Source organism: Simochromis diagramma, unplaced genomic scaffold (genome assembly GCF_900408965.1).
Source record: "Simochromis diagramma unplaced genomic scaffold, fSimDia1.1 OVJJ01000389.1, whole genome shotgun sequence".
Taxonomy (NCBI): domain Eukaryota; kingdom Metazoa; phylum Chordata; class Actinopteri; order Cichliformes; family Cichlidae; genus Simochromis; species Simochromis diagramma.
In genome coordinates this window covers 594,304-609,050 of record NW_024387227.1, presented here as the reverse complement: position 1 = coordinate 609,050, position 14,747 = coordinate 594,304, and the positions used below count along the sequence as shown (strand labels likewise).

Genomic DNA, 14,747 nt, shown 5'->3' with positions numbered 1-14,747 from the left:
TGAGAGGAGGAGGGGGAGGAGGGATTTTGGTACACTAAAGAGTGTGAACGCCACCTATGTGGGAATATGCAGACAAGTGATGAAAGTTCACTGGACTGACCTGCGGGGAGAGCCCGTTGCCAACGGGGTTCATGTGGTTGCTGGATGCTGAGGGGCTCATGAATGTGTCAGAGTAGCTGGAGAAGCTGTGGCGATTGGACGACAGACCGTAAGCAGAGCTGCTGTCAGCACTCAGACCTCCCTGATGCATGGAGGATGGAGGCAAGGGTTGGGGCCTGTGCAATGTACTGCTGCCCTCTGACATAAAAAACAACAACACATGAGCACAGGTGAGAACAAATCAGGGAAATTTCTTAAAATTTTCTTAAAATATGGGCTGAGGCCCACCGGGAATCCTCACAGAGGCCTCACAGTTTGAGCTCAGTCAGTCATAAGTCACACATTAAGTGTCCTGCCTGTGTATTCTTTGGCACGTAGAAATGCAGCTTTACACAGGAAAAGCGTAAAGGACAGAAATGACCTTTGCTCATAATACAACCCTTATTTTTGTCCCACTGTGACAAAGATGTGATTGTAAAGATAACTGCTCGCTGCATGGTTCTTATATGCTGCACATGATTCAGACATAATTTATGACACTATTACCACAAAAAATATGGATGGCATACCACAAATAAGCAGGACTAATGCAATATTTACCTAAATTTGATTACACTCCGAGAACAGAACATAGAGTATATTTTGGCTGGATGCTGTGTCAACCTCACCCTGCGATAGTGTGGTGCTGGGGTAGCTGGACTCTGGTAGCTGGTATGTGGGTAAAGTTGGCATCCCCGTGGGTGGGAATCCTCCAGGAAGAAGGTGGTTGAAGGCAGCTAGCTGATTGGCCCCGGCCTGTTTGCGCCACCGAGCCCGCCTGTTGCTGAACCAGACCTGCGGGAATAAACCAGATATTGTAAAAGGCATGAATCCAAATGGCTCACAGGATTTGATTTGATTCATTTTCAGCTGTTGTTTTCAGCGTCATCTGTTTTTAACGAGAGTCTGTTTAGACTCTCGGTGGAGTCCGCCGGCTCCTGCCACCTGCAATTAATCTGCTGGTTGGCGTGAGTGTTGTTGCTGGTGCTGTAGGAGCTCAGTAGTGTGGTCCCTGTCTTTCTTAAGTGGTTGAGGCTGTGATCTATGTAAACAGGCTGCCCTAAGTCCACTTCAGAAGGAAGGAGTCGTTTAAAGGTCAGAGGTAGGTCACTAAGCTCCGCATCACACACCTCGAGTATGTTTGCGAAGCTGCTGCATGCTTTGAGGGAGGCCCATTTTCCCCATTTCTGGAAGCACAGTTAACTTGTTCATAGCTATTGTTCTGTTTCAGTGTGGCTGTGTGGTTGTTTTTCAAGGGGAAAAAAAAACAGGTTTTAACTTCAGAGTCGAAACGCGAAGTTCTAAGGCTACAAACAGCAAAAATGCTCGCAAAATGAGCAGCGCTACTGAAGCGCAGACACACAATGTCACTTCCCTGAATGAAAGGGGGGGAAAAATTGGACCCTCTGGAACGGCAAAGATTTACACACTTTAAAAAGGCTTCTGCTTCAACAAAACATGAATATAATCAAGCCCTTTTGAAAAGATTCTGCAACCTGTTCCATTTAACCAAGACAAGGCCCGGGTTTCACTGTGTGCTAAGGGTTGAAGGACATTGATCTATGCCTCGCACAGGCAATTCATCAGAGTTTAATACACTGTCAGCGCAGTTCATCTACTGTTGTGTTTCAAACGGCCAGGGCTATTGTGAGAGCACATGAAAGAAGGGGACAAAAGCCCCTCCATACGCCACAGAGAACAGTGGACACAAAGAGGGGGCGTCCCTTTTAAACAGGTCTTAAAGAGGGACACTTTCAAGGGGACTTACACAGCGACATACTCACTGCTTTTTGGGGGCTGCCTCTTTTTGTACACACAAACATACATATAAACTTGTAGAGGCTACAAGGGATCTCAGCCCGTCGGAGATCTTAATTTGAATGTGCTTCTTTTCAAACACATTCACTGCCTCTGGTGTTTTTCTTTTCTTTTCCTTTCTTTTATTTTGACTATTACTCAGTTTAGTAGCGAGTGCTTAGGAGAAAGAAAATAAGATGCAACAGGCGATGACTGTGTCGGCACTTGAGAAAAGGGCAAACCTCAATTATGCAGGTGGAAAACCAACAGGAAATCTTTATCTCAAGCCCGATTGCTCCTGAAGACTACGTCTGAATCCCTCAATCAGCTATTCCAAAACAAATGTGGTGTGTGTGGCTTTCGGGAAATTTCTGCTATTGGGATGTAGTGGAGCGTGGTCCAAAGTCTGAACTAAGCTCCAACTGGGCCAGACAAACAGCTGCCTAGGCTCAGGGGAGGAGGACACGGGGGGGTACACCCCTTCCTTCCACACACTCCCGTTCACCCCACCCCGCAGTGCCACTTCACCTCCGACCTCATCGACTCACCCCACTCGTCTTTTATGTTCACTTTAACTTCCTTCTCCCTTTGTCATCTGAGCTTAGGAAGGAGCTGTTCCATCATGGTAGCCACAAAAACGCTTAAAACACTGAAGTCACTTTTTGCTTTCACCATTTTCCTTTTTCACAGATACATATTCACAGCCTCCTATTGTTAACTTTGCCTATATATTTATATATTTTACTTCAAACTACTGTTTTTTTTTATTAAACCTATTTTGTCCTAATTGTGAACATTTGAAAACATCTGACATACAAAGTTTGTGCAAATTTAGTTTAGTGCAAATGTTCAGTTAAATAATTTAGTATATACATTTCATCTATCATGCTACTATGGAAAAGCTATTTCTGCGGCACAGGGGTCTGATCTCAATCATTTCTCATCTTGTTCCAGCTGCTGGAAAGTCTCACACAGAGAAAACTCTGGAATATCATCATGATTTATTGAAATCTGCAGTACTCTGAGAATTTCAACAGTGAAAGTTTTGCAGACTACCATACAGGCTGCAGCTCTGTCAACATGCACAAACAGTGGATGCAATGTTTAACATATTGGACGGAAGATGAGCATGCATCACAGACTGAATGGCTTTCTCCAGCAATCACTGGGCTCTTAGCACAGACTGGGATAAACATGTATTCAAGAGCCTGTACACTATCACACACATGCATACATTACTTGCACAGTCTTATACATGCACACATCCACTCTCACACTGACTAACACACAGCCTGAAGCTGAGGATTTGAGGCTGCGCTCTGGAACCTGATCACAAAGTCACCTTGGACCACAGATTCTCCTCTGCTATCCCCAATCCGGTTTAATTCTCTGCAGTACAGAGAGCTGCAGCACTTCTCCATGACTCCCTATCTACCTACAAATGTGCAGTTGAATTCCAATGGCTCACTTGTGCTTTGTTTTTCACGTACTAAACTGTTTTTTGCATCTAGTGCACTTGGATAGGCCTGCACAGCAGCTCTGGATCTTTATGGAGGAAGTTTTGGGAGGAAGGGCGAAAAGAGGAGATCTAAAACTCAACATTGGGAGTGAAGATTGTTGTCGAGTGCAACCAGAGTAGAGGCCGTAGATGCAAACCTGAAACACCTCAAACAAAAAACAAAACCCCCCTGCAAATACGACAAGGAGCAGGACAGTTTAAGTCTCGTGTCTGTGTTTAGCTGCATGCATCTCTTCGCTGCATGTAATCTTCCATTCACCCTCAGCCAGCAGAATCGACTCCCAGCGATCAAGTGGCATTTGGCGTTTTCTTATCGCCGATCGGTGATGACACACACACTCACACTAACACTGTAAAGGCGTGACACTGCACTGCAGTAAAAACCTGTCAGTGTTGTTTCTCTTAAATAGGATCACTCATATTTCAGGATTCTCCATTTATACAATCCTCCATGAATTATTTTGTCAAAGACAAGTACTGAATGTGTGACGCCTTTCAGGAGCCAATTTGCACCATTCGGTAGATGAATACCAAGAGCCGAGATAATGACAAAACAAAATGTGCTGCTGACTTCATATCCACAGAAAACACAGAGGGGTGATGCAACCAGCTTCAACACACAAATCCTCTTCTGTCTCACACCACGCAATACCCCCCTCACCTCCTCCCTCACACCTCCCCTCCTCTCGCCTTCCCCTCTTCTTCTTCTTCACCCCCCACTCCCCACTTCCCTCTCTCTGATTCCCTCCCTGCTTGCCTTCCAGACTGGCACTATGCTAATTAAAGTAGCTAGGAGTGTGAATTTGTGAGGAGAGTGGGATTAGCTTGATAAGTATCAGGAGTACAGAAGCACTGTACCAAAGTCATTTAAATTCTAATAATAAGAAACTGTTAGAACATTCACACTGATGCATTGCAACAATTTCTCCCGTACAATCTACACAAATCCTATTTATTCCTTTATGAAAAATAAACCCGTACTGGCGGGAATGTAGTTGCCCGTTGGATTTGGTGGCAACAATAACCAGATCCATCGTGCCTTTTCTGCTGAAACTCAATGACAACCTAAAAGTCAGGGAACTGCGTATCACCTTTTGACATTAAGATTATATTTTCACCAGCTATTTGGAACGTTTGAATCAGCATTAGTCTGAATTCAGCTACACTGCTCTGTGACGTACAGATGCAGAGGCCGGCCCGGCACACAGACTCCACCGAGGCCTGTTTCCCTGTTGCTCGCTGCATGCACCAACAGGTCAGCGCGAGCCACAGATAAAGAGAGAAACTTTTTACCAAATTGATTTGCACACTTCGTAAAAGCAATGCTTATACCTTATTAGATTCCACTACCTATAATAGCTACATGCAGAATGTTTATTGGTAATGAAAGGGGACCTATGTGACAGATTCGGGAAAGCTAGCCAAAAGCAGCCGCACGCTGAGATGATGAGCCTCAGCCGACACTCTGGAGTCAGTCTCTTTGGAAACTTCAGTCTAAATAGAGGGGAATGTAATTTGCTTCATTTGCTAGAGCTGATTTACGGAGGCCTGCGCAGCTCTCCCCATCCTGGTCCACTCCTCAACACAGGGAACAAACACAAGCGCTGCTCTCCTGGAATGGCTTTGCTGCCTGCTCCTGTTAAAACTGAGGGGTTATCAGATGGAAAGTGGCAGAGCATACTGCATCAGTGGAGGATATAGTGAAGGTAGACTTGGCAGTGTCCCCTCCTACTGAGACAGGCTGGAACTAATTGCTGAGAGATATGGATCATATCCCACAATTTGTCAGTTGGGGTGATAAAACCACTGCAGGGCTCGGGGTGGTAAGGGAGTGCTGGTAGCTCTGCTGAAAGGGGCAGCGAGGTTGATAAAGATAGATGGTGAAGGGGTCTTAAAATGGCAGGCGAGGGCAGACACAAGGGAGTTAGCTCTGTTTACGAGTTTGGGTTGTGAGTCAGCGCTAAGCCAAACACTCATCACTTCAACGAGAATCAAGCGGTTTAATTTACAACACGGCTTTGAGCTCTGGCTGCTGAGCGCCAGCGCGGCCATGTTTGCAGAGGTGCTTGCCGCACGAGTGCTTTTACCTCTGCACCGAACCTAAAAACTGCTTTTCACATTATCGCTGTGTTTAATGACAAATGGATAACAGCGAGCCGTGACAGCTGACACACATACGAGTTAAAATATGAGTCTATGAGCCTCCTCCAACACCCCCCTTTCTACGGACAGTTTCTCAGCCCCAAACACCGGTTAAGTCTCTGAACGACATCTGGAAGATACGTCATTGCAGCTGTGCTGGAGAGGCTTTTCTCTCAGGCCAAAGGGTCTCCTCTCTTCTGCCCTGTGATGGGCCATTTGGGCACCTATATGTAAGCCCAGCTGGTGGAAATTTCCCGAACAAAGTGATACAAATAGCATTCACATGCACAAGCTGGCAAATTTACATTTAAACAACATCCTTTCATATTTAGCTTCTATTCTCTCTCACTGTTTAAATACTGAAATGTTTATGTGGCATCTCCAGTAGTCATTAAGAACAAACCCCGAGACATATTTGGGGAAACACAGAGATAAAACTATCAGAAAATTCTTAGAACCACAATCCTTGAAACATGCTCGTCACACTGTAGGGCAACTTTGGGCATTAATATATTTTGGCTATCAGAGTCCCTTTCTTTGTAACCTTCTCAGAAAATTAAGTTTAAGTTGACCTTTGGAGACTTTCAAAGCCTTAAAGAATTAGATTATGAGCAAAACAGCATTAACAAATTATAGCCATGTCTCAAATTCCTCAGGTTTTCACATGACATCATTTAAGTCTATTATCTAACAGCAGAGAGGCAGCAGTCGCTCCATGTTCTTTTTCTCCTGCTCTCATGTTTACATGAGATACACATTAAGTCACGCTTGAATTTTTATTTTAAACCCAAAGAGGGACCACGCTCCCTGATGACTTTGAAGTGCACTACAAAGATGTATATACTTATATCACCTCTGTCATAAGGTTTGCTTAGTTTGTGTGGCTATATTTGTCCGATCAAAATGCAAAATTGAATGCTATTTTTAAATCAATAAAATAACTATCTTGTCTTGACTCGCTTCTTACACTTTTAAAAGAAACCCCCTCAAATATATTGCCTTGTAACAGCGGTGAGATACATTTCTCCTTCCCTGAGTGAGGCATTACACACTCAGACATATTGGACATCCTTGTTGGGGGGTTTCAAGATGGACAAAGACATGTGTGGAATCAGTTACCCAATTGCATGTTTGGAGTGTGATGCACAGTTAGCATGCAGTGAGGAGTTGGAGGGGTTAGGGTAGTGTGAATGACTGTGGTAAGAGGAGAGGGGTGCCCCAGACCCTTTTTCTTTTTTACTAGCAGTTGATTGATTAATGTTGTTGTCGGAGCATAGGGTCCCCAGAGAGGCTGAAGAGCCCTGTGTGATATGTGGTGGGTTTTACAAGCAGCGGCGAGCTTGAAAGTGATGGGATGAGATCCTGGCCAAAGGCCGAAATGAGAAATCCATCAGGAATGCATTCCCTTTCTCTCCTCTCCCTTTTTTTCTCTCTCCCTCAATCTTTGGTAGAACAGCTGCTGCTATAACTCTACTGTACATATCTTTCTTCAAGCTTACATACAACTGCAGGGCACTCAGGCTGTAGGACAGGTCCCCGGATCTGAGGTGCGAAGGAGGGGAGTATCTCTGTCAAAGTACTTGAACAGATAATGGTAGACAGCAAGCTTCCTTACATGCACAGTGAAGTATGACAAAAAGGGGCAATATGGCTCTGATGGATGTGTACACCAGTACCATGGGTAAAAGAAGGCAAATGTTAGGTTTTGGGAAAAAGATATTGCTCTTTGCAGTATCTTTAGTTGTTGCTTTAGTTAGATGTTAGCATTTATGCAACACAGAATCCCTTAAGTCTTCTGTATTGGGCTAGGCCTCAGTGATTTTCAGCACTGATGGGTTTTTTGCACAAAGCATAGCTAAACCTCAATTACACATGCGCTTCTTAAAGGAGTAATGTACCTAAATTACAAATAAACTACTGAGCACTTTGCTGCTAATTTTTCATGTAAATTAACCTTTAAGATTTCATAGGTGGATGTTTGCAGCATCAAAAATCACTGGAACTCTTTCATTTTTTTTTTTTTTTTTACTAAACACAGTGTAACAAGGTTTGCTGCATGTTCTCAGAGTTAACTGGAAAGCGATGTTTGCTGTGTACTGATGTCTCAGACAAAGGGGTCTCAAAATGATCCAAACTTCACAGCCGAGCACCAGCGGAAATGTGTTTTCATGCAGTCTGACTACATCACGGTGTGCATGCTTATCAGTCCGAGTACTGGTACTGCTTGTCTAACCTGTACTCTGGCCTCTGTAAGTTTCGTCCTCTGAGCCAGCTCCTCTCTGGTGTAGATGTCAGGATAATGTGTCCTTTCGAAAGCCTTCTCCAGCTCTTCCAGCTGCTCGGCGGTGAAGGTGGTGCGGCTGCGCCTCTGCTTCCTTTTAAGAGGCAAGTCGGGCTCAGAATCGACATCTGAACCATCATCTGTCCGGTTACCTGAGGGGAAAAGGAAAGGACAGAGGGCCAGATGTATCATCACTAAATGAAAACAAGCTAAGAAGCCTTTTATGTGAATATACTGAGTAGTGAGGGGGGAAAATAGCCGCAAATATGGGTTGAAACTTATCATAAACTCAGCATTAAATGGATTCTAAAAGAGCCTCTTTTGTAGTCTCAAGAGTGGGGGACTGGCAACACAGTGGATTCAAATGACAGCTACTTTTCTCTCAGTATACAACTGGGAGAATATTATCTTAATCTGTGGATATTTATTTAATATAGAAGAGCCCCTGATATACAATCCTGCCTCTGAGAGGGGCCCCAGAGGCTGTGAATGCAGAGAGCTGAGGGGGAGTGGGGTGTTGGTGGGTAGAGGGGTTAATCTGCACAGGCCACCTTGCTGCTCCTCACCCTGCTTTTCTCTGTCATTGGCCCAGGGCACACTGCTCATACACAGTGCAGCCAAAACGTATAAAATAGAACACAATATCACACCAAAACCATTCAGTCCCATGTGTTTCCATCTGCTGTCATTAAATGAATTAGAACACATTTTACATTACTTTTTAGGCATTCAACTAAGCTGAATTTTTGCTCGAGGAATATAGATACAGCACAAAGCCGTACAATCCAGGCCGACAGGGAAATTTTTGACAGCAAATATGCATTACCATTGCACATTACCATTATAACTGAATTTAGAAAATTGCATCATTTTCACCTCCTCTGCATGTCTATTCAAACTACATGGCCCTTTTCATTTCATGTCATAAAATTCATATTTTCATAATTTCCTCATTGAGACATTGACAAGGCTGCGTGATGTGCCAGCGTTGCTCCAGGCCTAGTTGGATTGCATCACGCACAGTCCAGAAAGTGTGGGAGAGGGAAAATAAAGAGAGATACTGAAGAAGAGGGTGCATGAAGAGATTTCCGCCTCTGACAGAGGCCCTTTGCCATTCAGCTCGAATGAAAAACTATGCTGCTCACCTGAGTGTCTCGCCTGCGACTGATTTGTTGCTTTACAGCTCCAATCTCCGCTCGTAGCTCACTCTAGTCAAATCTTTCAACATAAGTGGACAAAAGAATACTCAGACCTGGCCTCCAAATAACAACTGTGAGAACAAAAGAGCAACAGAGCTGGCGGAGTCTCAAGGCCAGCTCCAGAGTTTAATTAAACAAGGAATTATGGGATTATATGGAGACTATCATTACAGGCCACTCTATGAGTCTTCTACGAACATTTTTTGTCCCCCTGAGCTCATGCTCAATGATTCTCTGCGGATTACATGTGTCCGCAGGACATGAGGCCGCATTCATTAAATCAATTCTTCAGTCTTATCCTTTTTAATAAAGATTGATTCTTGAAGCACAAGCTCACTCCGCTGCAGAACACCCTTGAACATACAAAGTTGAATATGTACATACACCACATATCCCTTTGTTGGTTTTCATGAGGATGCGTACATCCATTTGGGCAATAACTTGCCATGACGACACTTGAGACCAGCCCAGCGGTCTGCGGATCACTTTCCAAAGTCACCTCTGTGTCCTACAGGGAGACGCCGGGGCCACAGCCGACACATTCTCAAGGGGTTCGGAAAAAGACACCAAAGTCTTCTCCTCCTCAACCGATTTTCTTGTCCTCCCCTTTGTTCGAGGTGGGGTTTTTTTTCACTGACTTTATTTTGTCGCTAAGCTGATGTGGCAATCTTTGTCACATTTAGCACCCATTAGCAGGCAAATGACGCCTAAGCACCTCAGCAGACAATAGCTTGTACTTCTGCTCGTCATTAAGCCCCGCAGAGCCAACACATCTGCTCTCGTACATGAACCAGAAGCACGAGGTCAGCGGCCCTGCCTGTAATGAGTAAGGAAAAATGGAACACGGCACACGCTGTATGGAGCCAACTGGGAACGGGGTTGGATGTGAAACTCATCTATATGCTGACTATATTTGGGTGAGAGAGAGCCCGCCGCTGATTGCAGCGGAGTTGCAATAAAGGACAAGTCTATCCAAAGAGCGGAGGAATTAAAACGTGGTCTGAATATATGCCAGTTAAACACAAGCACGCATGCACGCACACACAAGTACATACAGAGAAAACAGCCACGTCTTCGGCTGTTTTCGGTACAAAACACTTTAAAATCAAAATTTCATGTCTCCTTTTTCTCCTCACTTATTTGCCAAGGTGAACAGACAAAGACAAAATACGACTGAACAAAATCCCTGCAGGGCTGTCAAGGTCAATTCCTTAATGGTCTGTTCGGCACAAAAAAGGTACATTCTGATTAGACCTTTATATAATACGACTGCTGTAATTTCCATTCAAATGTTCGTGGGATATTGATAAACCACTCATGCCTTGTCTCATTGCTTATTGTGCAATTAGAATCTAATTATGTGGCATCCAGTGGGCACGATTAGTGTCGTGTACTCTCCTCCAGGGGCCCTCTGAGGTTTTCCCTCAACATTGATTTAAAATTGTGCCCCATAATAAACAGGAATTAATCAGGTTTGCACTCTGCTTTGTCAAAGTAAATACCTGATAAAGATTCAAATTAGCACTGGTTAAACGAGATGGTTATTGCACAGACGGGTTTAAGGACCGACTTGAAGATAATACAACACTGATCTACAATATTACAAGTTACAGTCCCAAAATATGATAAGTTTAAGAAGGCAAAAAGTCAGTGATACAAGTAAACACATCCATGCTACTGTGCAGATCTGCTGCATACATTTTATATACACCTATTTCTATTATTCTGTTTTGCAGTTAGTATTTTACCAACTGGGAAAATTAATTAGATTTTATTAAAGATATTTTTAAGATTTATTTAAGATATATTTATTTTGAAAATCCATCAAAAAACACATATTTGTATTTTTTTTTCTTGAGATGTTTCACATCCATGTCTATATCATTCAATAGGAGGTCTATTTAGAACAAACATATTTATTATATTTAGTATTTAGCAATTTTTCGTTAAGGTTTTAATGTGGGTTTGTTGCTTTATAGAGTTTTGCTTTTATTATATGAACTATTGTTGGTATAGTGAAATAAGTGATGGGTGGTGATGGGTGGGGGTGGGGTCTATAGTACACGTGAAGCTTACAGATGTGAAGAACCACATCCTTTCACCTCAGCGTGACTTTGCGTCAGCGATGCTTTAATTCTGAGCAGACCTTTTAGATAGCACATTCCTCTTGGTCTTGAAGGACTCGAGCTGCTAGTTAATAGTTTTAAGGTTACTGTGAGGTTTAAAGCCTGCTCTCCTGCTTGATGCTCCTCTGCTGACCTTGCAGACAGAACACAGGCAGATGGGATCCTCATCACCCCGTTTCCTCAAAACTCGTCCTCATGTCGACCCCCTCCCCACCTACTCCTCCAGGGCTCCTCGCATTCTCCCTCCAAACCCTCGGACTCCTCCGGTCCTCCACCTTTACCCCCGAGACACTGAAGTAATCCTGATTAAACGGACAGCTGTCCAATCAATCCGCACAATTAACCACATGATCTGCGGGGTTACAGGTTTACGATACGTCACCCTACCAATAAACTTCACGCCCGCCCGGCATTTAAAAATCCTGGCCAAATTTGTGCATCTGATACGTTTAGTTGGTGCTAAAAAGCACAAGAAAAAGATAGCTCGGGACTGATAAATAAAACTATTTTAGAGCTTTTATTTAGAAGTCAAATATATAAATAAAATAATACTTTGGGGAAGGAATTACAATGCAAAAACAAAAGACCATTTTACCAGAAGATTAAAACTTTACTTTCAAAATCATAAAAAAAGGAAAAAAAATCATGGTTTTGCAGCAGTGCAGGTGCTTTATCCTCTATCTCACCTGTCAGCAGTATTAGCATCAAGTAAAGTGGCACTCATCCTAGTCAGGCTGTCTCTGATATCATAACCCATGGCCTCAATATCAGCCATACCTTTGCAAACTATCCAAGACAGAGGGACAAAAACAGACAGGGCTTTGGCAGTGCAGCATTAGCTCATAATGGCTCATTTTGAAAAGCATATTAGTTCCAGCATAATTACAATCAGGCCTCACGCTCTCTGTTTTGCAGGCATTCACAGGACCAGCCTGTGAGCACCGAGTCACACCAGTTGACTGTGACTGACAGCAGATTTAGTTAAAAATGGTGTTTTTTCCTCCCTCTTTTTTCCCACAGGACAAAAATAACACCACATCTTTTCTCCCTATTTATGTTGACTTGTTTATTTTGTGCCTACCTTTTGTCGTACTTGATACCGCAATTATACTTTTTGTCAGTCAGAGGGGGTGAATATCAAAAGGCCTAATTATGCAAACAGGCCTGTGATAAGAGGCATCTGCCTGAGATGGGATCTGCTATCTCTGACATGCATCTGTCTCTGTGCTGTCTTTGCTGCTCCAGGCCTGCATATAAACAGCCCTGCCTGTCCTCAGGACTGCATGCGATTCAACCACCAACACTGGAGTGGAGGGATGTTTCGGGGGCGGGGGGTGGATCGTGCAGCAACATCAAATAACTAACAACTTCCCAATTTGCATTTTTTGGAGAATGGTGCGGCATCTCTGCTTAATGCACTTGCCTGTTCATCCTAAAGGGGTTGCCAAGTTAAAGGAGGCATATGATTCAAGGCATTTACCGCAGGATGTATCTGAGATAGGAACCTCGTGTGAATACAAGATAGACGACAGCGATAACCAGAATGGTTTATAGACAGACGCTCTATGAATAATCTTTTATTCCCCCTGTAGTTATCTCCCCGCATGTGAAAAACAAATTCAAAACTCTGAAAGCAACATATAACCTCGGAACAGCTCGAGTTTACTCGTTTGTACGGTAATAAAATAGTCAGATCAACACACCAAATAATTTATCAAAAGGCTGCATGTGTGGCAAAACCAGGTTAACTGCTCACTTGGTCTGGTAATAGGCCAGAAAGCGTTATCACTTTTCTCCTTGTTGGCAAGGACCTTCTCTGGGCAGTATTTTGACATTTAGGTAAAATTGAATCTGGATAAGATGTGTAAGTATACATAAGGACATGAAAATCCACCAGATATCTAAAATAAAATCATTCTTAGATCACCTTTATGGACAGATATCAGCGGTTTCTGTTTTGTCTCATGCATATCATACTGATTACTAGTTTGTAGCAAGTGGCTGAGGCCCATTGGCACTTGCCCCAAAATCTATTTCAAGTGGTAAGATAGCAAAGTGAGACCGGAAACAGAGCTCTAAGGTCTATAACGTTCCATAAAGTTATCTATTACTTTATAAAAACTTCAAGTGAACCCGAAGACTGTCCCGTTGTTGCTGCCAAGCGCAAAATCTCCTCCTGTAACTGTCAGGAGATTTAGGCTCTCTTACGTTGGCATTCCTCAGGAAAATTCCCAAACTTTTTCCTCTTGTCTCTCTGACAGAATCGCGCTCTTTAGGAGGCGCTTGAAAAAAAAAGAGGAGAAAAAGGCAAAGGAGGAAGAAAGATGGAAGCTCTATAATCTTTGGCTCCCACAACAAACAATTAGCCCCCTTCTCTCTTTTAGAGGTGGGCAGAGAGGGGGGGGAGAGGGGGGAGGGGGCAAAAGAGAAAGCAGAGGAGACAGAGAGGGAGAAGCAGCGAGAGCGCTGCTCTTTTATGGCTCTTGTCATATGGATGAAGGCGCAGCGCGTCCATGAGAGCGCATGCTCACCTTCAACAACAGGGCGTCCACTGGGCCTCACGGCCTTTTCAGCCCGGAGAGACGAGCTCCTCAGGGGGCCATTAGAGCATGAATAGGGGCCTGACAGCCTTGTGCAGCTCTGCAGGGCATCCATAAACGCTGACATATTGACTCCCCATGCCTCTGCGCTGCCTGAGTGTGAAAGCGTGAAGGGCTTGAAGGGTGGGATTCTTTTTCTTTAATATACTGCTGACTAAAACTTGGATATTAGCTACAATATAAATGTTTGCTTATGACTTTAAGACATTCTGTTTCCACAACAGGAAAGTCTTATAACAGATAATTTCTTCTTTAGTAACCCTTTTAATGGGTAATTATTTGGGGAAAATGTGCTTTAAACTCGTTTTCCTTATTCACACATCCAAATGCATTTGCTTATTTTCAAAATTTTCATTATTTTTCCTCCTGTGTCACTTTTAAGGAACAAAGTCAGATTACAGAGCCACGTGGACCCTTAAAGACTTTAAGCAGACAAAATGTGAACCCGGGCTCCTGCCACCTCTCCCTAGCCCACTAAAACTGAGCTTTGCACCAGATTTTCTTTTCTGTCGAGCAGAATGTCACCGCCTGATCTCAAGTCTTTACTAATTGAGGTCACAGCAAAAGTAATGAAATTAAACGAGAGCACAAGAACATAAAAAAAGAGGAGCCCATGGGGGTCTCAGCCAAATGGCACTCGAGCCAGAGCCCCGTTCCCCCAGCAAAAAGCTCGAAAAAAAAAAAAAAAAACCTACGCACGAAATCAAACAGTTACGTCTCAGGGCTATGAGCCAAGGTCTCCTGGAGGAACAAATCATTTTCTCAACAAAGCCAAAGAGAGATTACTGGGCACAGTATAGGAATGCACAGCGGACATTTTTATGCGCCCAAGGGAAGTTTCCTAATTTTCTGGACAAGGATGGGGAGCAAATATTGCGGAAAAGTTTGTGTGGCACAGAGGACATCAGGAAGGAAAGAAGAGTTGGTGAAAGAGAGGAAGATGGA

The 14,747-nt window shown here is 43.6% G+C and overlaps 1 protein-coding gene across 4 annotated transcripts in view; it reads right to left on the bottom strand.

The window, feature by feature from the left end:
* The window catches only part of pax7a (paired box 7a), a 43,908-nt gene that overhangs the window by 14,953 nt on the left and 14,208 nt on the right, over nt 1–14,747 (bottom strand). For all 4 annotated transcript variants that reach the window (XM_040052242.1, XM_040052244.1, XM_040052240.1 and 1 more), the window contains exons 5-7: nt 7,830–8,029; nt 768–933; nt 101–297 (exon numbers count right to left, since the gene is read on the bottom strand). In XM_040052242.1, the coding sequence (XP_039908176.1) occupies nt 101–297; nt 768–933; nt 7,830–8,029 (563 nt within the window). The remainder of the gene's footprint in view (nt 1–100; nt 298–767; nt 934–7,829; nt 8,030–14,747) is intronic.